This window comes from Schistocerca americana, chromosome 3 (assembly GCF_021461395.2).
Source record: "Schistocerca americana isolate TAMUIC-IGC-003095 chromosome 3, iqSchAmer2.1, whole genome shotgun sequence".
Classification (NCBI taxonomy): Eukaryota; Metazoa; Arthropoda; class Insecta; order Orthoptera; family Acrididae; genus Schistocerca; species Schistocerca americana.
The window spans coordinates 321,598,133-321,622,389 of record NC_060121.1 but is presented as its reverse complement, the minus strand read 5'-3'; the positions used below and the strand labels follow the sequence as shown (position 1 = coordinate 321,622,389).

Here is a 24,257-nt window from a genome sequence, read left to right as displayed (position 1 = left end):
ATTCTGTACAACTACTTATGATCCAGCTGATCTCTGAAGTATTTTATAAACAGTATGATGTTGTTGTTGTTGCCCACAAACCTTCTCACTTACAGTAACAAGATTTTATTTCATATCTTTCCATTCCTCCACAACTGTTTTTGCATCTGCCTTTGGAAGTGCAGTCTGTACTTTGTCTTGGAGCTCTATGACTTATCACTGTCCTCAGTTTCCATGTCCTGAGTTTTTTCTCCTGTGCTCTTCTTACTACTTCTAGCTTATTGAGTCTGAAGCAGCCAATGACAAGTCTGTGATGACTTTCCATGGGAACAACTAGGAATCATTTTAACATTCATCAGCCATTTTGGAGTTGTTTCTCAATCAAAATATAAGAGATTCACTGTTTCCATTCTATTCATATCTACAAAGGTGTTCCTTACACAGAAGTCAAGGTGTCTGTAACCTTCCGAGTTCTGTGGCTGCCATTCATGTGACCCTAGAATATTCTCTTACCCATCTCTTGCAGTTCTGACTTTGGAAATAATATCACCTCTTACTCTTTCCTCACGTTGTTGTTCTTCGTCTCCTCCTCTTTCATAACCAGCCTGTGGCGCATAGCACTGAATGATATTGATATTCTGGGAAGAATTCAACTTTAGTCCAATGTGAGGAATCCAATCAGAAACACATTTTATATCTACTACATTGTTTTTCATTTGATGATCCATAACTATACAGATTGTATTTTTGGCTTGGTTTCCTCCTGACCAGAATATTTGGTATCGTTCTCCAACAAGTTCTTTTGATCCTTGTCCTTGCCTTTTGGTTTCACTGACTAAATATACTGATTTTTCCCCTTTTTTATGAAGTCTACACATTCCTCTCTCTTACCAGTCAGTGTCACTATGTTGCATGTGACAGGTTTTATTTGGGTCACACATCAACTTTTGTGTTCTCTTCTTTGGTCATGGTATGCAACTCAATTTGTTTCGAAACTAGCTCGCAAAGCGTATCACTTCCAAAGATTTGTCTGTCAGTGTTATCACCCTTAGCCTTTGGAGTTTCCCACTCCACCACAAGGCAGTAATTCCCTTCACATTTATCCCCAAAAAGAAGGGTCATCTCCTCTGCCAGCTTTGCCATACCAAAGTATCCTCCTCCACCACTGCTGCCACTAAGGTCTTCCTTCACCTGTAGCTCTATACATTGGTTCCATGCTGTACCCAATGAAATTACTCAACTATACGAGTAGGTAAGTTGGCACTACCTCCCTTGAGCTGATTTAATAGTTGTGTATCATGACACCACCATGGTACTTTTTAGAAATTCTTGTGAAAAATAGCTTTTGAAAAACTCAGTTACTAATTTCCTTTTAAAAAATAGTCATTTCACAGTTTTCTACCATAGGAAAAATGCAGATTTCTATTATTTTCCCTTTTTAAGCTACATGGCAAAGAACACCAGATGGTAAAACACTGGGATGACAAGACTATTTTGAAATCATGGTCACATGTATAATACTCTATTGAAAAACATTGATCTACCATGTCTCATAGGTCATGAACAGCACACTTCTCAAAATTCAAATTACCTTAACTGCCTAATAGCCACATCAACAAATCTACATAAAGTGGGGACATATGGTCAGTGTATTCACTTGATCACAAGTTATCCAAACAAAGAATGAAACGCATAGTTAAAAATCTCAAACTGTTCCTCATAAAAAGAATATGAGAAAAATTTTGTTGATAGTGTTAAATATATACAACTGGTGACAGAAGCACAGTAGACAAGCTGTAAATATATACAACTGGTGACAGAAGCACAGTAGACAAGCTGTAAGTTATGAAAGTATCATGCCAGGAACTGAATAACCAATGGCTATCTTTTTCAAGTGTAACATTAAAAACAGAAATATATCTCAAACTAAAAAACAAAACAAAAAGAAGACAAAACTATATAGGAATTCACATTTTTATTTCTGTATTTCTTAGTCCAAAGACAACTGAAATACATTAGGATAATAATTCACATTGAACACAAATGACTGTAAATGGAAAAACAAAGAACCATAACAGACATGCATAAGGAAGTCACTTAAAAAACTTTTCTTTTCAAAAAGCATTAACTATCCAATGCTTTGCACTCACAATAATTCTGAAGGTTGGTTGAACTATACAAAATTAGGTACTGCAATTTATCACATTATTTACCCCAATTACAATATTGTGCTACATGTTCAATATATAATAGGGTGTGATGTATAATGACCAGCACTGTATCACAGCATGAAAATAATAAAAGATAATTATGCCACTTTCACTAACTGCAGTGAATTCTGAAAATACCTCAAACAAATACTGAAAAATTCCAGTTACTCATAACATGGAGCAATACAGGAACTGACAATTTTTAAATTTAATTTCACAGACAACTGCCCCATTCTCATATTATCAATTTAGTAAATTAAAAAAGCTGTCAAAAGTGACACCAAAGTACGCCCTTGCATGAGCCCTCACGTTAAATATGTCCTCTGTACAAATGTAATCTGCTGACAGTTCCAACTGTCAGTCTACAGCTGCCTCACAGCATCAGTTATGTTGTGTTTATATTTAATAATCAAAATGTAATTGTATTCTTAGCTTTAGACTTCCTTGGCAACTGATGCCTTAAACAATAAAATGAAAATAAACATTTAAATTAGGTGGTTGTTTTAATGTCAACAAAATTCACTGTCAATAGACCAAACACTTAAAAAGTATAGGCAGGCTGAAGTGTTTACACTGGCAACATATTTTTATGTTAACACAAATAGACAAAATATCAAAGGTACCTTTAGTATCAAAACAAAAATTCCATGAACCATACAAAGTTCTCACCCAGTTTTATAGGGTAAAAATCACTTAGTGAGCAACTGAATTTTTCTCAGATTCTGGATATAAATCACATCACTTCTAACACCAGCTAAGACTGGTAACAGATACCTGAACATTACAGCTGTTCCACTGAAAATGCATACTCAGAAAAACTGCTTTCTCACATGTAGCCTTTCTTTATGAAACAAAGTTTCCCCACAACTGTTTCATGAAAGTACATGCAAAGGACAAAAATAATCAAAATTTGTGTATCAATGTAACGCACTTAACCTGCTTTATCATGTTCCTGAAATACAGACAATTTCCAACATTTTTTTATATAGTGAAAATAAATATTTCACATTAGGATTAAATAAGAATTATTACAACCTCTATACTTTGCATTAAAATAATGCTGTTTTCCGAAGTTCAAGCCATAGACTCCTTGTTATACAAACATCACAACACATTACAAGACTCTCTAAGTTTAAAACTCTACAATTACTGGACTGTTACCTGACATGGTCACATACTTCTACAAGAGTAAAACAAATTGTTTAAGATATAACCATAGAATTCAATGGCAAAATTGCATCAAAATTTAACTGTACTCTTACAGCTATACTGAAACCCTTAATTCTAGTCCAATATAGTCTACCCAAGAGTAAATACTTCAGTATAGCGTATCATAACCACAATCTGAAACCCAGTATTTAAACAGACCACTCTTATTTGGAAAATTCCACTAATTCTATGCAAAGTATAGCTTGTACTCTTTGTACCTGATACAAACTGCCTCTCCGCTTCAATGGGGCCTTTCCGACCAGGAAATACACTCACATATGAAGGTCTGGGAAACAAACAAAAATGGCAAATTCTGGAAAACAGTACATAGTGAAAAATTACTGTCAGTTAAGACCTGTGCGAATTTATTGGGAGGTTTTTCTATGTATACTGCTTCACAGAATGTTTTGTAGGTGCATTTTCTGATCAGAACGGCCCGGCTCAGGATCTGCCGCAAGTAATTACTTGCATCGACTTGCAGCGGTCTTTAGCATTAAAAAGCGACTTGAGGTTTACAGATCATATCAAGATAATTAACAATGGGACAAAACTTTCAAAGAGGTGGTCAATCACAGCAAAGTGCACTCTATACCATTTACAGACAATCAAAATTCTTTAACATCCATGACTCCTGATTACCTCCCAGAGGGCACACTGTGTGACCACCTCATGAAGCAATTATTCACTTTTTTGATAAGATCTTTAGATACTCAAGCGCATTTTTTGCAGCTGATGATTGTGCTTCCTTTGTGTCATTTCCAGAACCATAACATACGGCCACAGGAACAGTTGAAAGCTGAACGAGACATTGTGTTTTACCTGTGAAATATACAAATTTATGAATATTCCTACAAGGAGTGTAATTTTTCAAAATACCTACAAATTTCAACCAACTGTTGAAGCAAAGTATAATGACTTTATAATATCTACATATTTCACTTAAATCATTTTACTGCCAATAAAATAACATCAGTAAATAACACAGTGTGTGCAAATGATATTTATAAACAAAAAAACCAAACAAATTTCAAGCAGAAATAAACAAGTAGTACACCTTATGATAAAATGTCAATTACAGACTTTTTTCCTTTATTACATGAGGTTGGTAGCAGGCCTAGTTCTGCATCATTAGTAAGTGAAAGTACACATCAAAAATAAAAATTAAAATTAAAATAGACTGGATCCCACCGTGTGTTTAATTCTGCTCTATTTCTAATTCAATTTACATTATGGAATATGCAAGACCGACTTATTCACGAAATCATGCATATTTTGCAGTGTGGCTTTGGTCAAGATCTTCACACAGAACATTAATTACAGAGAAGCAATTCTCCAAAATGAAACTGGAATCATTTTATTAAGGTTACTTATCAGATGACAGCATACACATAGAAAGCAAAATAAAAGCACTTGCTGTAACATTCACTAGTCACGAAAAACTAATGGTTTGGAAATAATAGGCATATACGGGATTACTTAGAAAGTAAGGACCCAAGTTAAAATACACATAGTAGTTGAGAACAAGAGCAAGAATGGAAATGGACATTTTCCTACACAATTTTAGTAACTAAAATACCTTCAGTTCCAAAGATCAGAGCAACACAAGAAACTGTAAATGTAAATAAGCACACCAGCTAAGAAACTAATCACCCCCAGGTGACAACATACAAATAAAATGTAACATCATTTGTAACCTTAAAAATGGCCTCAATTCATGCAGAAAAAAAATCCACACAGTATGTCATATCCACTACTGACGGCCTTGGGAGAGGTGGCTTGCGGAGTATGGATGTAGGTGTAGAACTCTACCATCTGGTGAGCAAGATGTATCAGACAGGCGAAGTACCCTCAGACATCAAGAAGAATATAATAATTCCAATACCAAAGAAAGCAGGTGTTGACAGATGTGAAAATTACCGAACTATCAGTTTAATAAGTCACAGCTGCAAAATACTAACATGAATTCTTTACAGATGAGTGGAAAAACTGGTAGAAGCCAACCTTGGGGAAGATCAGTTTGGATTCCATAGAAATATTGGAACACGTGAGGCAATACTGACCTTACGACTTATCTTAGAAGAAAGATTATGGAAAGACAAAACTACGTTTCTAGCATTTGTAGACTTAGAGAAAGCTTTTGACATTGTTGACTGGAATACTCTCTTTCAAATTCTAAAGGTGGCAGGGGTAAAATACAGGGAGCAAAAGGCTATTTACAATTTGTACAGAAACCAGATGGCAGTTATAAGAGTCGAGGGGCATGAAAGGGAAGCAGTGGTTGGGAAGGGAGTGAGACAGGATTGTAGCCTCTCCCCAATGTTATTCAATCTGTATATTGAGCAAGCAGTAAAGGAAACAAAAGAAAAATTCAGAGTAGGTATTAAAATCCATGGAGAAGAAATAAAAACTTTGAGATTCGCCGATGACATTGTAATTCTGTCAGAGACAGCAAAGGACTTGGAAGAGCAGTTGAACGGAATGGACAGTGTCTTGAGAGGAGGATATAAGATGAACATCAACGAAAGCAAAACGAGGATAATGGAATGTAGTTGAATTAAGTCAGGTGATGCTGAGGGAATTAGATTAGGAAATGAGACACTTAAAGTAGTAAAGGAGTTTTGCTATTTGGGGAGCAAAATAACTAATTATGGTCAAAGTAGAGAAGATATAAAATGTAGAATGGCAATGGCAAGAAAAGCGTTTCTGAAGAAGAGAAATTTGTTAACATCGAGTATAGATTTAAGTATCAGGAAATTGTTTCTGAAAGTATTTGTATGGAGTGTAGCCACGTATGGAAGTGAAACATGGACGATAAATAGTTTGGACAGGAATAGAAAAGAAGCTTTCGAAATGTGGTGCTACAGAAGAATGCTGAAGATTAGATGGGTAGATCACATAACTAATGAGGAGGTATTGAACAGAATTGGGGAGAAGAGGAGTTTGTGCCACAACTTGACGAGAAGAAGGGACCGGTTGGTAGGACACGTTCTGAGGCATCAAGGGATCACAAATTTAGCATTGGAGGGCAGTGTGGAGGGTAAAAATCGTAGAGGGAGACCAAGAGATGAATACACTAAGCAGATTCAGACAAATGTAGGTTGCAGTAGGTACTGGGAGATGAAGAAACTTGCACAGGATAGGGTAGCATGGAGAGCTGCATCAAACCAGTCTCAGGACTGAAGACCACAACAACAATGTCATTTCCAGCTGAAGCCACTCATTGACATTTACATCCATCAGATCAGCCGCACCACATTGTAGTGGTGTCGACTGCTGCATTTCACCAGTTATTCCACTTAGTCCCAGACATTTTCTATAGCATTAAGATCAAGTAATTTATAGGGACAGTCAAAGTGTGATATGTTGCCCAGGTGCTCAAGAACATATGGGCCCAGCCCTCAAGACAGGGCTGTTAACCTAATGGTAGGCTGGAGTGTCCACAGCACACTCATCACGAAGGTATAGGGGGAAAAAAAGCAACACTTGAGAGTGTTGAAACAGACGTCCTGGTTCAAGTCCATGGTAATCTGAGTAAGTGGAATGAAGTCACGAAATGAAAAGCACCCCCAAAACATCACAGATGTGTCTCCAGCTTGAACTACACTCTTGATGTACTGTGCATTAAGTGCCTCACTGGTCACTTCGTATGCTCAATGACGCAACACTTGGGAAAAAAAAAGGCAAAAGTGCAATTCATACGATGACACTACATGTATCAAGTCAGCTGCAGTCCATTTTCTGTATTATTTAGCCCATTCAATGCACACAGCTTAATGGTGCCACTGTGAGCAATGGCCTTTTGCATGCTTCCTGGGACTGAATAGTCACTAAATGCAGTAGCCATAGCAGTATTTTCTCAAGAACTGTTTGAAACGGACTTGCACTCACTGACAGCAGCAAATTAATTGTTACTGACAAGATGGAACACTCATTTCTCGTCTCTATTGGTTAGGATCTTATTATGACCACTGTTCTGTTGTGTTGTGTTATATGAATGCAAGTCTCACACGATTCCCTGTAGACTGAGCTGACAAAACACGAAAGTTTCTTTTGCCATTCTGTCATAGCTCTCTGTCAGGAAACATGAAGTAGAGAAATACTGAAAGGGTTGAACAACTAGAAAACTTTGTGATAAAATGAAGAGGGAAGCTAACTAAAATAAAAGATTTAGAGAGAAGACAGAAACAAGTGAATTTACATTTAAACCACATACATTCAAATTGTGCAATGTGTTGACTAAATGGTACTCTTTGAACATAGTTAAGTGCTTCCAGATCTTAACAGTCAACAAATATAGCACTGGTTGCTGGTTGCTCTCCCCACAATTAAACTGTTAACGGCATTTCACTTCTGGCAGCACGTCATATACAAGTCAAAAAGTAAAAATATTGAGAGTCTATTTCCTAAAAACCTGTTATCCTGCCTTATTTAAATGGCTGATGTTGAGACCTGTGATAGGGAACAAATACACTGGCACTAGCTGTGATGGCTCTACTTCTGGGCTATTTGCTGAATGAGTTGTGTGTCACATTAATCTACTTGGTAACATAGGACAGGGTGCTGCTGAACCTATGTGAACCTCTGCAAACCTTCAACATTATCCTACTCATCTTCCAAGCCTGGATTCATTTTGGGTCATTGTTCCTAGGTGTAGGAATTTTCACAGTATTTACAGAACCTTAAAAGAATGAGTGCCATTTAAGCTTAGTAAGTGTAGCTATAAGCATGCTGTGTTAGTTAATGATACTTTTGAACCTTGCTATAATGTATCCACTATTTGTGTCATACACTTGGTATTTAACATACTCCTCCCCTTCAAAACATGAACTGGCAACATCCATTAATTCCTTAACGTGAACATAAACACTAAGACATTAAAGTAACTGCATCTATGCAGAGAACATGTGTTTTAAAAAATTGACAGTTGAAACATTTGTTTCACTTGTAACATTGGAGGAAACAATAAATGAGTAATAAGTAAATAGATGTTTTGCCAAAAGAATAAAATTGTGCTCATTAATTAAAATGCACAATTAATACTACAAAATATTACAGTTTCGTGCAATAATCTGAAGTTTGTCAATCATCTATTAACTGAAACGTCAGCTCAGCAAGCTTCCACAGCAATAATCATTAGACTTGTAGACTGACAGTGATCATGTTCTGAGAATGTAGCACAGTGACATTAGCTAACTACTGGTTCTGAACGGGACAGCATGTGATGAAACCTCTCATCAATTTGAAAATTCAGTATATGGATCCTAATATCACAATTCTATATTTGAAAATTCATTCAAACCAAAAATTTATAATTCTGTCCTGAGAGTTCATGTACACTTCTGAATATTACATACAATTCTCTGCATAGCACGCTGAAGTCACATGCACTATTCAAAAGTACATTACTGAGTTCTTAAAATTTTCACGGTTCAAGGCCATCATCAATCTTTGAAAGTTCTTCATCCATGTGACAGTATTAATCTCACAAACTTCAGAACAAACTCTCCCAGAATAGCCATCTGTGCATAAGAATTACTTAGTGACAATTTCTTCAACAAGTTGAAGGGATCATGACAAACAAGTAAGTTTAAATGGAAACAGTCTTGAATCAAAAACATTAAGGTTTTTTTGTCTAGATGTATTTTCCAGTGTGATAATGTAAATGCAAATGCAAAGCAATACTGCCATGTAGAATCTGTAATCAAGTATCAGTTACAAGAACATCAACAAGTAGCAGCATTTCATACTGAAAGTATATTCATTGAGCACACACAGAGGTGAACTGCCTGGATTTTCAGAGAGAGCTCCTATTCATACATGCATATAAGCTCTAGTACATTGCAATATTCCATGTGCAAGTTCAAGCAATTACAAATCTTATACAACAATTAATTGCAAGAAGTAGGAATTGAATCGGTAGCCCAAACAACACTCAAATGCGACTATAGCCATACAGTGGACAACATAAAATGGACAGATACACTCTGCCTCCATACGAAACAGTGACCCAATGTCAGTTGATAGAGGATCATTGCATTCCGGTTGTGTTGTCGAGTTGTCATAGTCACTGACATTCAAATGGAGGTAGCTGCATCAAGGCATTGTGACTGTTGTGCAAATTTTCATTTTACTTGTGCTGGAGGCCCCTATTGAGAAATAGTGCTTCATGCTAGTGACAAAGATTACATTTCTGCATCTTTTCCTCTCAGTATAGGATCATCATCATCATCATCATCATCATCATCATCATCATCTTCACAGGTAATATCTAATTAGCCAAAGTGCTACTTTAATCATTTTTCTGCAAGTCCAATCTTCCACACAGGTGTAAAAAAACCATGCTAGGTCACCAAGGTTACAGCTGACAAGTTGGTGTTTGGCACTGTAGTGCCCACGGTATGTATCTTGGCTACACACAGTTGATATGAATGTCACTTTTCAGTTCTGGTGATATAATCATCCTCAGCCACAGTCACTTTCAGACAGAAAGAACTATCCATTGATGTTTCAGCCTCCTCACCATGTATCACAAAAAGTGTGTGTGAAACATGTTGTGTCTGGCTTTGCTGTGCTGTGTATGTATGTGCTGTGTATGTATGTCACAACAGACAGTATTGTACCCCAGTCTCAATGTCAACTTACAACACATATGCCAATGTCCGTTCCACAGCTTTGACAAACTTTAGAAATGTCATTATTTAAATCATCGGCCTGCTTACAGTGTTATACATTGAACAGCCAAAGAAATTGGTACACTTGGCTAATATCGTGTTGGGCCCACGAGAACACCCACAAGTGCCACAACACGTGGCAGGGACTCTACTAATGTCTGAAGTAGTGATGGAGGGAACTGACATCATGAATCCTGCAGGGCTGTCCATAAATCTGTAAGAGCACAGGGGGCGCAATCTGTTCTGAACAGCATGTTGCAAGGCATCCCAGATATGTTCAATAATGTTCATGTGTGGGGAGTTTGGGGACCAGCGGAAGTGTTTAAACTCAGAAGAATGTTCCTGGAGCCACTCTGTAGCAGTTCTGGACAAGGAGTGTCGCACTGTTCTGCTCGAAATGCTCTAGTCCGTCAGAATGCATAATGGACATGAATGAATGCAAGTTATCAGACAGGATGCTTACGTATGGGTTACCTGTCAAGAGTCGTATCTAGACGTATCAGGGGTCCCATATCACTCCAACTGCACACGCCCAACACTATTACAGAGCCTCCACCAGCTTGAACAGTCCCCTGCTGCTGACATGCAGGCTCCATGGATTCATAAGGTTGTCTTCATATCTGTACATGTCCATCTACTTGGCACAATTTGAAACAAAATTCATCCGTACAGGCAACACGTTTCCAATTGTCAACAGTCCAATGTCAGTGCTGACTGGCCCACGTGACGTGTGAAGGTTTGTGGCATGCAGTCATCAAGGGTACACAAATGGACCTTCAGCTCCGAAAGCCTATATCAATGATGTTTCGTTGAATGGATTGCACACTGACACTTGTTGATGGCCCAACACTGAAATCTGCAGCAATCTGTGGAAGGGTTGTACTTCTGTCACGTTGGTCCTGCTCTTGCAGAATCTTTTTCTGCCCTCAGCAATGTTGAAGATTTGATATTTTACTGGATTCCTGATATTCATGGTACACTCATGAAATGATTGTATGGGAAAATCCCCACTTCATAGATACCTCGGAGATCCTGTGTCCCACAACTCGCGCCAACTACAACACCACGTTCAAACTCAATTAAATCTTGATAATCTGCACTGTAGCAGCAGAAACTGATTTAAAACTGCACTAGACACTTGTTGTCTTATATTGGCATTGCTGACTGCAGTGCCATATTCTGTCTGTTTACATGTCTCTATATTTGAATATGCATTCCTATACCAGTTTCTTTGGCACTTCTGAGTATAATGTAACAATATTGCGGAAATGCTGAGTCGCAGATAGGCACAACATGAAGATTGTCACAAAGCTTTCGGCCAGTAAGGCCTTCATCAACAAAACACACACACACACACACACACACACACACACACACACACTGCAGTCTCAGGCAACTCCAACCACACTATTACATTCCATCCAGGATTTTCGGTGTATAGTGTCGTTTTTTAAAATCTTATTAAAATGTTCCCTGAAGTCATTTGTCTGCACATGCCAAGAAGTTGTCATCCTGTGGGTGATAAGGCATCGTGAAGTAACTCCTGATCACAGTCTGAAGCAAAACACTTTCACAATTCAAGTTCATTACACCTGGTGCTTCACACTTCAAAATTATGCCTTCTTCAAGATCCTACACCTTGTACAAAAGCCCTGTCGATTTCTAGATTTTCAGTAGATCAAAAAGCCTTGATGATGGCTGGTGAGGCAGTCAGTTCACACTATTACCCACTTATTGTGATCTGTCCATTTTGGAAACCTTCATAAGAGATTAATTCCAATCTGGTGAAATGGAACTACTGTTTTATTAACTGGTCCTGGGGGTGATAGGCATTTGCTTCCCAGGTTTGAAGTCCCTACAATGGCTTACACAATGTCTGTCCTATCTGTAGAAGCCCATCCAGTAATACCTGCTTCTTATTTTATCAATGATTGCTGATTACCAGATGTCTGAGTCTAATACTACTTTTAGCAATGGCTGGCTGTAAATTAATTGGGATGATGAGAAACCATTTCTGTCCCACTGGAATTTTCATACAATATTCATCTATTACTATAACTTCTCTTTTGACAGCTTCTCTATGGTATTCAGTAATGCTAGATCTTCCCTTTGTTCTGCTAAAATGTTCACTACTGAATTGATGAATATGATATCACAAGTGCTGTACAGAAAAGAGTCAACATTGTTTAATTACAAAATTTGGGAATTTATATAAGAAGGGCAACACTGGTCTGTCGCAGAATTCTACAACATATTCTCAGTTAGAATCTAATAAATTTCCTTGAGATGCAAGAACTTCTGTTCAAAAACCAGCACGGATTTAGAAAGTATCACTCATGTGAAACTCAGTTTGTCCTTTTCTCAAACGATATCCTGACAATCATGGATGAAGGGCAACATGTAGATTCCATATTCCTAAATTTCTGAAAAGCATTGGACATGGTGCCACACTACAGACTGTTAACTAAGGTATGAACATATGAACAGGTTCCCAGATATGCGAGTGGCTTTAAGACTTCTTAAAATTCTCTATATACATAAATGATCTGACAGATAAAGTAAGCAACAATCTGTGGCTGTTTGCTGATGTTGTTGTTGTGGGAAGGTGGTGTCTTCTTGTGACAGCAGCAGTACACAAGATGACTTGGACAAAATTTCTGGTTGGTGTGATGAATGGCAGCTTGTTCTAAATGTAGAAGAATGCAAGTAAATGCAGTTGCGTACAAAAAGCAATCCCTCAATTTTTCAACACAACATTAGTAGTGTGCTGCTGACATTCACCTACATTAAATACCTAGGTGTAACTTGGCAAAGTGATAGAAAAAGGAATGAGCAGTAAGGCCGGTAGTAGGGAAGTCAAACGGTCAACTTTGCTTAATTGGGTGAATTTTAGGAAAGTTTGGTTCACCTGTAAAGGAGACCGTGTACAGAACACTCTTGCAACCCATTGTTCAGTACTGTTCAAGTGTTTGGGATCCTCACCAGGTTGGATTAAATGAAGACACTGCAGCCATTCAGAGGCAGACTGCTACATTTGTTACTGGTAGGTTCAATCAGCACACAAGTATTATGGAGAAGCTACAAGAACTTAAATGGGAATCACTGGAGGGAAGATGACATTCTTTTCACAGAAAACTATTGAGAAACTTCAGATAACCAGCATATGAAACTATGTGAGGAATGTTTCTGCTGCTACCAATGTAGATTTTGCATCGAGGACCACAAAGATAAGAAAAATTAGAGCTCGTATGGATGCATATATACTGTCTCTTTTTTTTCCTCTCGCATAGAACACGAAAGGAGATTATTATTATTATTATTATTATTATTATTATTATTATTATTATTATTATTATTATTAGATGCAGATGAACTGTACAGTCATTCTGTTATGTTACTGTAATGGTGTATTTCTGAAGTTTCAGAGGCAATCTTGCAATCGTCCTCATGAAACATTCAGTCTTTTCAGTCAGCATAATGAATTGTGTTTAGTAACAACAGTGAATTGTGCACCATATAAATTCGGTCAGAACTTATTCATGGCCTAAACAACAACAAAGCATTCTGGTCTTTGAGAGTACAATACAAACTCGCCAATACAAGCATTGAAGTTCTGATTCTCTGGTTAGTCTGACCATCGCATTTCGGTGTTTGTTTACATACTTGGGCCACTGCTGTAGTCAGGTCTAGAATTGTCAATGACTCATTGTCTACAATATGGATCAGTAGGCAATTTATGGTTGCTAGGTATGACAATTTGACCAGTTTTAGTATGAAATTACTTGTTTTAAACTTGATTAATACATTTTATTGTGCACACATTTGTTTTATAAATCAGTGACAGTGTTCTTCTTCCATATTAAAGCATGTACAAGTAAATTATGGTGCCAACTAAAGATAAACATGTGACACTGCATTTACAACTGGATATTGAGTTCCTGAGTGGATCAGTACAGCTGACACTGACTGCACAACAGAAGCTTTGTGTATTAGGAAATGGCAGAACATAGCACCGAAATCAAGGTTGTCATCTGCTATGTAATGAACAGTACCCACTTTTACGTGCTGCTTAAGAACAGCATTTTTTTTACTATGTGACTCATGTTTTAAACAGTTAAGTGCAAATTAGTTGCATGTCAATTCAATACAGTAACAAAATATGTACAAATGTTGAACTTTTACTCACAGTAACAGTATCTTACCATCTAATACAGGCACTATTGTAGATTACAGTTTCATACACGACTGTTTAGTGTGGGAATGTTTAGGTTTTGTTTTAATGTGGAACAGTATTTCAGACAATATATGCAGTTGAAAATTATAATTGTACTCTATTGTATTGTGATGGATCAATAAAAGTATTCCTCTGATAATCTGACCTTTTTTGCAATTCCGACAACATTCCTAGTCCCATTGAGGACAGATTAGTGAGGTTCTACTGTATTCTGGATGCAAAACCAATCACTCTTGCAGCAACTTCCAGGATTTGCACTAGAACTGCACCCATTCCATAAACATTAGCATTAGTGTGTAGTTTTGCCTCAGTGTTCTCATCAGAAAGAGCCAAGATTAGTGCATATGCGAGCACCTCCTTAAGGATACAGAATTATCTTTATTGCATAGAATTATCTTTATTGTTTCTATCTGCAAGAATATTTGGAGTCTTCCTGCAGCAATTCGAGCAGTGCCCATCCCTTGAAACCGAATGGAAGCGCATCTATAGTAAGAACACCATTCCCAGGAATCTCAAGCATGAATGTGCCTAGAAGTTGGAAAATCTGTTATAAGTCTTACTTTTACTGGATTATGATGGATTTTGTTTCCATTAGCTATATGCTCGAAGATTTTTTCTTGGGCAACATGGTGGCAGGCAGAGACTTGCGCCATGAAATTACTTCAGTATAGCTGTCAGGTGGCTTAGATGCTCTTCAAATGGCTTCAAGCAAACAACAATATCATCCACACATGAAAGAGTAACCCATTTAAGATGTTCATTAGGCATTAAAAGCCAGCTGTAGTGTAGTGTAGACAGACCATATATCATAATTTAACTCTTAGAGGCCATTGGATGTTATAAAAGCAATCCTTTCCCAGTTAGCCTCATCAATCTCTATCTTCCAGTAGCCCATCTGAATAGTCAAACAGCAGGAGTACTTTGCAGGCATCAGTTAAGTTCAAGGTGTCACATGTGTGGCAATGAGTATACCTCCTTCTTGTTTATTTTGCTCAGCTGTCATTAGCCTGCCACGCGAAAACTTTCTCCTAGATAAGGATTACAGAAGAGGACCAGGGACTCTCCAAACAGAATGATGATATCTCACAGCATCTTTTCTACTTTCTTCTGAACTACAAATTGTTGAGTACAGATATTCTTTACAAGTGTTGAGTAATGGATAGGATGATCCCCAGTGGTGATATGGTGTTTCACGTTTCGTTGACTCCACACTCGAGAATGCACCTGAAAATTGAGGCGGAATGGTCAACACTCACCAACATTGTTCCTTGGTCAAGATGGAGCCTACTGGCAGCTAGATAGCAGAATCCTCCAGTGTGCAATTGGTAATGGAAAAGTAGTATGGTTTACCAATGACAGTAAAGATGTGAACTTACTGAACTGGTTTGACTGGTATTATTAAATAACTTTAAGGATAAGTTGTGGCTGTTCAAGGCAATTGGTGATTCCGTGCTCTTTTTGTCGATTGTACTAACCATCATCATTGCTGGCTTGTATATTTCTTTTGTGAATCTGAGTACTTTCCTGCACTCAAACAGAACAGGTCTTGATGGTGGGACAAATGTGGCTTCAATGAGCAATTGTTGCAGCAATTTTTTTGGGAGTAGCCCCCATCAATTTGAGGCTCAAATAATCTACAGTTTATGACTACTTGTGATGTTTGTTTAACTCTAATATTATGGCTGCATTCTGATAAAATGATAAATGCTACATTCAATCTTCAATGCTTATTCTCACAATACAGATTCCTTTTGACTGGATATATTTTGCATTTTTCGTCTTCAGCGCAACTTCCTTTGAATCTTGAATTGTCTTCAGCTGGTGACAATCATCAGACATCACAGGAAATGAATCTCTGGAATTGACTAGTGCCTGGAAAGGTTGCTGATAGACATGACTTCCCAACACCATGACAACTATTGCCCATGGAGACTTTGATAAGCCTTCTTGACTAACAGAACTCTACGAAATGGGATGTTAATAATTGTACAAAGTACCTTTCATTATGACCTGTGGTTTATAAACAATCCTTCCCACACTCCTGAATGGAGGAAGTGGTTGGGTTGTTAAGAGCACTTATGCTCTTTTCAGCCATAGGTTTAGGATTTTCTGTTTATGCACCTTTTGTTTTTAGATTGGGGAAATTTGGAGTACGTTGGCAGCCAAGATTTGAAGTGTTTTAAGGCATTTTCAGAAAGCAAGAACCAACAGCAGATTAGTCTCACCATTGAGAGAGATCTATGTTGACAACTGATGAAAATGCTGAAGAGCCAGAGGCCTCAGACACTTAACAATGACTATTTGGAAACAGCTGAATTTTGCTCACACCTATTCATCATATTTGGGTAAATCACATGGTGGTGAGGCAATAAATGGTTGTGAAACACCTATGTTGCAGTGAGAAGGACAACAGGAAGTTAATGTGTTTGGGAACACATATGAAGACCTTTTTAAGTGTATTTATTGGTGACAAAATGTATTTCAAATGCAATCTGTGAGCAAATGGATGGAACAGCAAAAACAGCACACTTTAAAACTCTGGAGGAAAAACATGTAGCTGTTTGGCCAGATACCAGATGTCCAACCATTCTATAACTTGGATAGTCAAGATATCCCACAGCCAGATATTCAGCCGAACATTGTCACCGAGCGTGTTGTAATGTGCAAGTCTGAACAAGCCTGCAGGTCAGGTGCAGACTATTGGGTGGACTCAAGTAAATTCGGTCCTGTCATTCACGTATGAAGTGAGCAAATAATATAATGATTGAATTATTTAACTACTTGGCTTTCTGCAAATTGTGATCACTTTCACTTGTTATTCGGTTTTATAACTGAAAATAATTTATTAATTGCAAGATAAATTATGAAAAATGTCACTTATGAAGAAAAGAAAGTCTCTCTGGGAATACTTTGATATAAAAAGTGACAATATCGAGTTTGCCAGTTTTCTGTTGTACAGAGTTCAAATTTCTCATGAAGGAGAAGGAAGAGAAATAGCTGTGTATCAAAGCCTTGGCTTGTTTTGGTTTGTACTGTTTCATTACACTGACCAACAAGGAGTTTGTCTACAGATATGATCATTAACATCTTTAAGTAAGTACCTATTCTGAATGCTCAGTTTAATTAAACTTGTGTGGGATGTGTGGATGTTTTTGTGAAAATAAGTTATAAAAAATTTATGTTAACTAAAGAGACCTAACCTACCTTAAACCCAACGAGTAAAAAATATCCAAATAAATTCAAAGCTATTTTAAATAATGACAGAACCACCTCCATGCTATGATGTCTATAGCCATCTCCGTAACAAGTTCATCTCCAATACCAACAGAAGAGCAATTCACTATGTCAGAACGATTTGAAAGGAAATTGCTTTGGGATTATATGACACCAAAGCCAAAACATATTACAATTTAATAGCTAAAATGATTGCACTAGACAACTTACCATTATCTGTTGCAGAAAGGACTAGGTTCACAAGAATTCAAGAAGTTTTACCCTGGTATAAAATGCCAATATGTACATACATTTACCAAATAATTATTCCAGACATGTATGACAAGATTTACGAAAAAATCTAACGATACATTTAGACACACACACAGTTTCTGTAATTTCTGATGCATATACCTGTTTGGGTAACAATACCAGCCAATGGAGTCTTATGCATTCCAGTTCTTGCTATGAAGCCTTTCCTAGGTTCTACCACTGGAGAAAACATAATGAGGGAGATTATTCATCACCGATTCCTGAGATCTGACTGAAGCAAAACACATTCACTTACTCATGACAGTGGCCCTAACAAGGTGAAAAGTGTTCCAAGTGGCTGAGTATGAGTCTGCTAGACATTTGTGTTAATATTCAAAATGCATTGGTTCCATATGTCAACATTTTGCGATGCTTGGCCCAAAGTACCTCAGGTAGTCTGGGCCTAGCAGGAAACCAGTACACAATTGAGGTCCCACGACAATTTTCAGTGAGTTGCTAGTTAACATTCATTACATCAACGTCATGGGCTTATCACTATTGGAGTCACTCAGTTAGTATTTAGCCATGAAACTGTGCATTTTGGGCCCAAATATTGTGAATTTGTGTATTAGTTTGCCACCAGAGGACTTTGTGATATGGTGCCTACGAATGAAATTTGTGTAACTGGATTGGAAATTTTGGCTTGCTTGTGACAAAGCTGGTGATCAGACTGAGAGCACTGAGTGTAAATAAATATGAAGAAATCAAAAATAAAGTACTGCAGTGCAGTGTACAGTGCTGCAAATAATGACTCTGCATGGTACTCAATAGAATACTCAGCAGAATGTTGTCTTACCTATACCAATGATAAAAATTCTCTCACTTAGAGCAATTTCACATTTTAAGAAACACTCAATTCCTGACGTGATTAGAAGTTGTCTTAATTTCCCAGATAACAGGTTGTTAAGTATGAAGAATAAACAAACAAATTAAAAATACAGCTGTCTCTCTAATACAATTTTCTCTCAAATTTTTCTCCACAAATACATATGAGTCCTTACCTGTGACAGATTTTTCTTCAATGTCTACATAAGTCACTTCGAACCTCTGTTCAGTTGCTATTTCTTGCAGAAATTGTCCAAAATTGAAATTTGAAGTATTCAGGGGTGTATTCTGGAAGACAAATTATACAGCATTATATGCATTTGGAATGTTAACACTCACTCTCTCTCTCTCTCTCTCTCTCTCTCTCTCTCTCTCTCTCTCTCTCTGTATACTGAATTGTGGATACCTGAAAACTGATGGCTGACAGTTATATATTTACATATATTTAGAAACTGTGGAGGCCTTAACTTTCAGCAAAGAAAAAAAATATTAACTGTTTATGGTTAGAACCTTTTCGAAAATTTAGAGCAGTTCTGAACTGTAACTCTCAACCTGTTAACTGCCTTTTACATTAACATTCTGACATCTGAACACACCTCACCAATCCAAAAACTGCTCTCCATTCATACCTCACATCTACTTAATTCTGTATATTTTGCCACTGGAAGAAAAGATTCAATTTCCAATATGTGGCCGGTCGTCTTGGTCAGTACATGAATCTCTCCAATCTGGAAGAGGTGGCAGTAATGCTGTTGGAATGAAATTCTGTCACAATCCATGGGGGCTAGCTTAGAGAAACAATTTGTGGCACTCTGGACTTACAAGTCCACGATTTAAATACTGATCATCAGTTGCACAAACTCAATATGAATGTTTAATGATCTATAGCACTGTACAAATTATGCCAGCAAAAAAATTGCCATGAGATAGGCAAGGTTCATGAACTTTCATGATGGAGGTGGAGAAGCATTGATGTCTTCTCTTCCTTTACATGTTGGGCAGGATGAAGGTTGTGCACATGTTGGGACCTGCTGTATGTAGGATGTCAACTCTCAATGACTTGTATCTACAGGCTGATAGCTGTCACCATCTGGCTCAGTGTGAAGCATTGCTTCATACCTTGCTTCACAAGGCGAATGTCATCTCACAAGGGAACTTCATAAACTTGACCTCATATTTTCTCGAGGAAATAAACACAAGGTAGATACAAACCCCGGCAATCAATCCCACATGAAAATTTGGAGCATTATCCAGATACCACACATGCTGCTCTCTGAACATACAGCTTTTAAACATTAGTGTGCTCAGATTGCTGCTTCACTGCAGTAGCATAATGCCTGAATACAAAGTACTGTGCAATCAAGTGGCAACAGCAACTCCCCAAAAATGTGAAACGTGAAGAGGTAGGGAGGTGGAGGAGGGAATGATAGTATGAAATGCTACCCATATAGTTTAACTATTGCAAGTTTACTTCACTTTAATAGTGGCAGCTTTATGTATCAAAGAAAATTGACACAATGACACACTTCACCAGTGTCAAAACAGTATTTCACTGGACATTCACAGTATTCTGCCCAGTCACCTGTGTAGTCGCTTTGATACCATGCGTACTGGAAGACTGCCCTAAACACTGGTGCACATAACTGTCTGTGAAGAAGTAACTGCATTTACAGGATGGTATTCCACTAACCGAAGTTTATATAGACACCCAGAAGTTGTACCAAGTTAGTAAACCTCGAGACAAACCCCTTGAACATGTGGAAGTCGAAAACATCTAGTGGTTGGCAGTATTTTGTGCCACCCACTAGTATTGTCAATACGGAAACCCAAGATATCGAAGGCACTATTGTGTAGCTATGAGTCCTGTTACTGAAGGACTGCAAAGACTGTGATGACACCTTTTGTCCCTTTTTTCGCAACAGTTCACCCTGACATCATCTCTAAATTAAACCCATTCTGATCCATATCATAAACATTCCGTTTACCGACCGCTTCCATAACAGCTTAGGTGTCGGCAACAAATTTTTTCACACGCAGCAATTAGGGCTGCTTTGTTATACAGCAATTTTGTTGTTTTAGCATCAGTTATCTATCATGACAATACCATATTTCTTCTTGAAGGCATAAAAACCCACCCAGCAGATGCCTTGAAATAATTTAGGCCCACCTCCACTGCTCCTTGAATGTCCTACCTACAGTATGTTAACATCACATACCATGAACTTATCACTCTATGCATTATTAACTTTATCTTTTGCAAGCTTTTGGCAATATTTACTATGGTTTTTTATATATTTATTGCAAACATACAGATCGCTTTTCTGTTTTAATAATTTAAAGCTCTTGACAGTCTTGTAAGATAGATTCTCTTTCTTTCCATTTTTCCAAAATGGCCTATTGCATATATTCCTCAGTTACAGACACGGGCAAAGTGGTATTTGACAATTTTACATCATCAAAGCATAATTGCTGTTATCATCCTCTTATACACATGCACCAAACATCAACCTACTAATTTCTTCTATATCTAGCACGTCTTCATCCATGAAAAAGTCTGCGATATCTGCAACGAAGTTGAAAGATACAAGGAAAAGCATAAAGAAAGTGTCATGTGCTTTTGTTTACTGTGTGTAGAAGTCTGTTCAATAACCGAAAATATTTATGCTTACTGGTCACGACTTTCAAGAGTTCTAGTTGACATTTAATCATTGCAGTTTAGCCATCATTCCATAACACTCCCAGAGGTGTCCCACAACAGATGTGGCTTCACTGACATCATGAACGTAAAGCTCTTACTGAATTCCACACACAGCACTTCGCGTTTGGCATTACGGGGTCGCAGTGAAGCAGGGCGCGTTACAAACAACCCGAGTGTACGAATGTTGAAAAGTTGTACGTTAGAAAGGCTATACATGCATAGTATCTGCATAATAGCTCGGATTTTCATGTGAGATTGACTGCTGGGGTTGATATCTAGCTCATGTGTTTTTTTCCTCAAGGCAACACAAGGTTGAGTTGTTGATGTTCCCTCGTCAGACCATAAAAGTTTGTCAGCTGAGCTAGCCCATCTCAAAGTCATCTTTCATCAGAATGGTTATTAGTGACAGAGAGATGTGTATCATGCTACTATCCAACTGTGCACCATGAGAGTGATGATAATACCAATGTAGCACCAAAGTCTACAACCTTTTTGACTTCAGCACAAAGCATTTCCAGCAATACTGTTTGTATTTTGCAGAATTATGATGTGAGCGTGTTTTTTGGCCACTATCTTAGATCAGGAATCTTTTAGGATCTGTGAAGAGTGATCTCTGTATGAGGTGGCTCTCTACCGTATTCCTCGCTGTTGTGGAATGTCTTGTATTGCTCGCATCAGCAGGACCATGGAGGAATGAGGTACTCGTATTGAGCATAAGTGTCTCACACACACTTAGAACACCCGTGCAAATCTGCTATTACAAAATACTGCCTTGGAACCAGTTGTCCCACTAAATACAACAACATGGAGATTGTGGCACACATTTCTGGATGTTGTGATAATGTTTTTAAGAAAGCAGTTGAAATTAAATTAGCAAGTGACTTTATAAATAGAGATGGAGGTTTTTGCTTAAATTCTGCAGAGAATCCTGCTCTCTCCTTTGTCAAAAAAACAGAGCAACAGAGTTAACATTTCCTTGCCCATTGGTAGTTAATATTGCCAATCAGTAACTACTGGTGTCAGTCTCCGTATGGTGCTAATGTTTAGAGAGAGAGAGAGAGAGAGAGAGAGAGAGAGAGAGAGAGAGAGAGCGTGTGTGTGTGTGTGTGTGTGTGTGTGTGTGTGTGTGTGTGTGTTTCCTGATTATGTGCTCCATACTGAGATTTTAAATTTGCATTCTTGCCTCAAAATTGACAGGGTGTGCAGCATCTCTCGAAATATTGGTGGGTGTTGAAGATGTCAGACGTCACCCACATGCATTTCGGTAAGTTATCCGAAGGTTCGTGAAGTCTAATAATAAATAACATGATATAGCCAACATCCTCATCTGCCATTATTCAAGCCTGCGGACTTTCTAATCACTTTCAGCATCACAACAGATTTTAAATCAAAAGTATGCACTACTCCTTTATCATAAATTTGTAATAGGGGGTCATAAATTATTAGACGAGAAAATTTTAAATGGAATACTGACAGTAGGGAGTGCATAGAAATTCCAAGTATTTGGATTAAAATTTCATGAATTTAAATTTTATTCCTTATACAGAGTATTACTGGTCTTAAGTTTCTTAGTACTCAATTAGCACAGTTGGAATACTTTGGGCAAATAATGTTTGTTTTTGCAACTGTTGACCTCTACTGTCCAACAATATTTTAACTCAATCTAACAACTGAATCACTAATTTTGTATTTTTTATATAAAAAATACATTTACACTACCAATGGCTCCCATTATGTGCATCTGCCAATTTGTAAGACAATTTAAACTTCACTTAGAAAAAAATAATTAAGTGCTGTCAGGTCTGTGCCCCAGTCTTAATTTTACATGTGGACAATACAAAACACAAAATTCAAATCCTTTTTCTCTGAATGAGAACACTACACAAACTGAGGTTTTAAAGCCCTCAACTCCATACATCACCCACAGCATAAGGTTAGTGTTACTCTCTCCAGACCATATTCCCTATTCTGAATGTGGCAAACACGAAGTGTGAAGGTAGTGCATGTTACAAATATGTAGCACACAATTGAGTAAAGTTCATTTTAAAGGTAGTTATAGAAATGAATTGATAGCAAGTGGAACATTCATATATTTTATCCCAATTACATTATTTACATACAGTAGTGGAAAAGATATTCCAAACTTCGTCATGACAGAAAACATTCCTAACCTAACCTATTAAAATGGTTGCAGAATAATTTTGCTCTTCTATGAAATCAAGAAGAAATCTCCCACAATTTCTACTATTTTACACCTTCAACAGCATAGTTAATAGCAATATCTACCTCAATGCTCTCTCTAATCGTCCTGCATGTGTACATTAGTTATCATGCAAAATATTTCTTTACATTCTGCAACAAAGATAGCACCACATCTGTAACACATGGATATTAAATGCAACCAAGCATTACACAATTTCATTCATACTTCTTTCCTTGATTTTCAATCTCAACAGTCCTCACAATATTTCTTCTAACATCTACCAACGTCACGGCAGTGGGAGTATGGAAACCCTAGAACAAATTAAATCAACTCGCAACCTGAAAGGAGAAAGCAGTACAGAGAGGGAAAGGAAGGGGCACAACAGAGCTGAATCATTATGACCGACTGCTTGCAGCCCAGACTTGCAACAAAGAAAGTTCTTCACTGGTAGTGGTGATACCAATGTTCCAATGGAAAAATGTCTCATATTATTTGAAAACAACAGTCCTGAGATCAGCACACATTATGGGAACAATCACAATTTCAACTAACAATAACTTTTTTACAGTTTCTAAGCACATAAAAATGTGCCTATACAATTTTGCATATGATGCTACACAAAAATGATTCCTGACAGCAAATCGCACTCAAGACACAAAATTAACCCACGATGGTCTAGATGATCACAAGCTCAAGCTGCTGT

General features: G+C 37.5%; 1 protein-coding gene across 3 annotated transcripts in view; it reads right to left on the bottom strand.

The window, feature by feature from the left end:
- Positions 1-1,938: 1,938 nt before the first annotated feature.
- LOC124605338 (RISC-loading complex subunit tarbp2) overlaps positions 1,939-24,257 on the bottom strand; it is a 159,242-nt gene continuing 136,923 nt past the window's right edge. For all 3 annotated transcript variants that reach the window (XM_047136944.1, XM_047136946.1, XM_047136945.1), the window contains 2 exons: positions 18,830-18,941; positions 1,939-4,217 (listed from right to left, as the gene is read on the bottom strand). In XM_047136944.1, the coding sequence (XP_046992900.1) occupies positions 4,081-4,217; positions 18,830-18,941 (249 nt within the window). In that variant the 3' untranslated portion in view covers positions 1,939-4,080. The remainder of the gene's footprint in view (positions 4,218-18,829; positions 18,942-24,257) is intronic.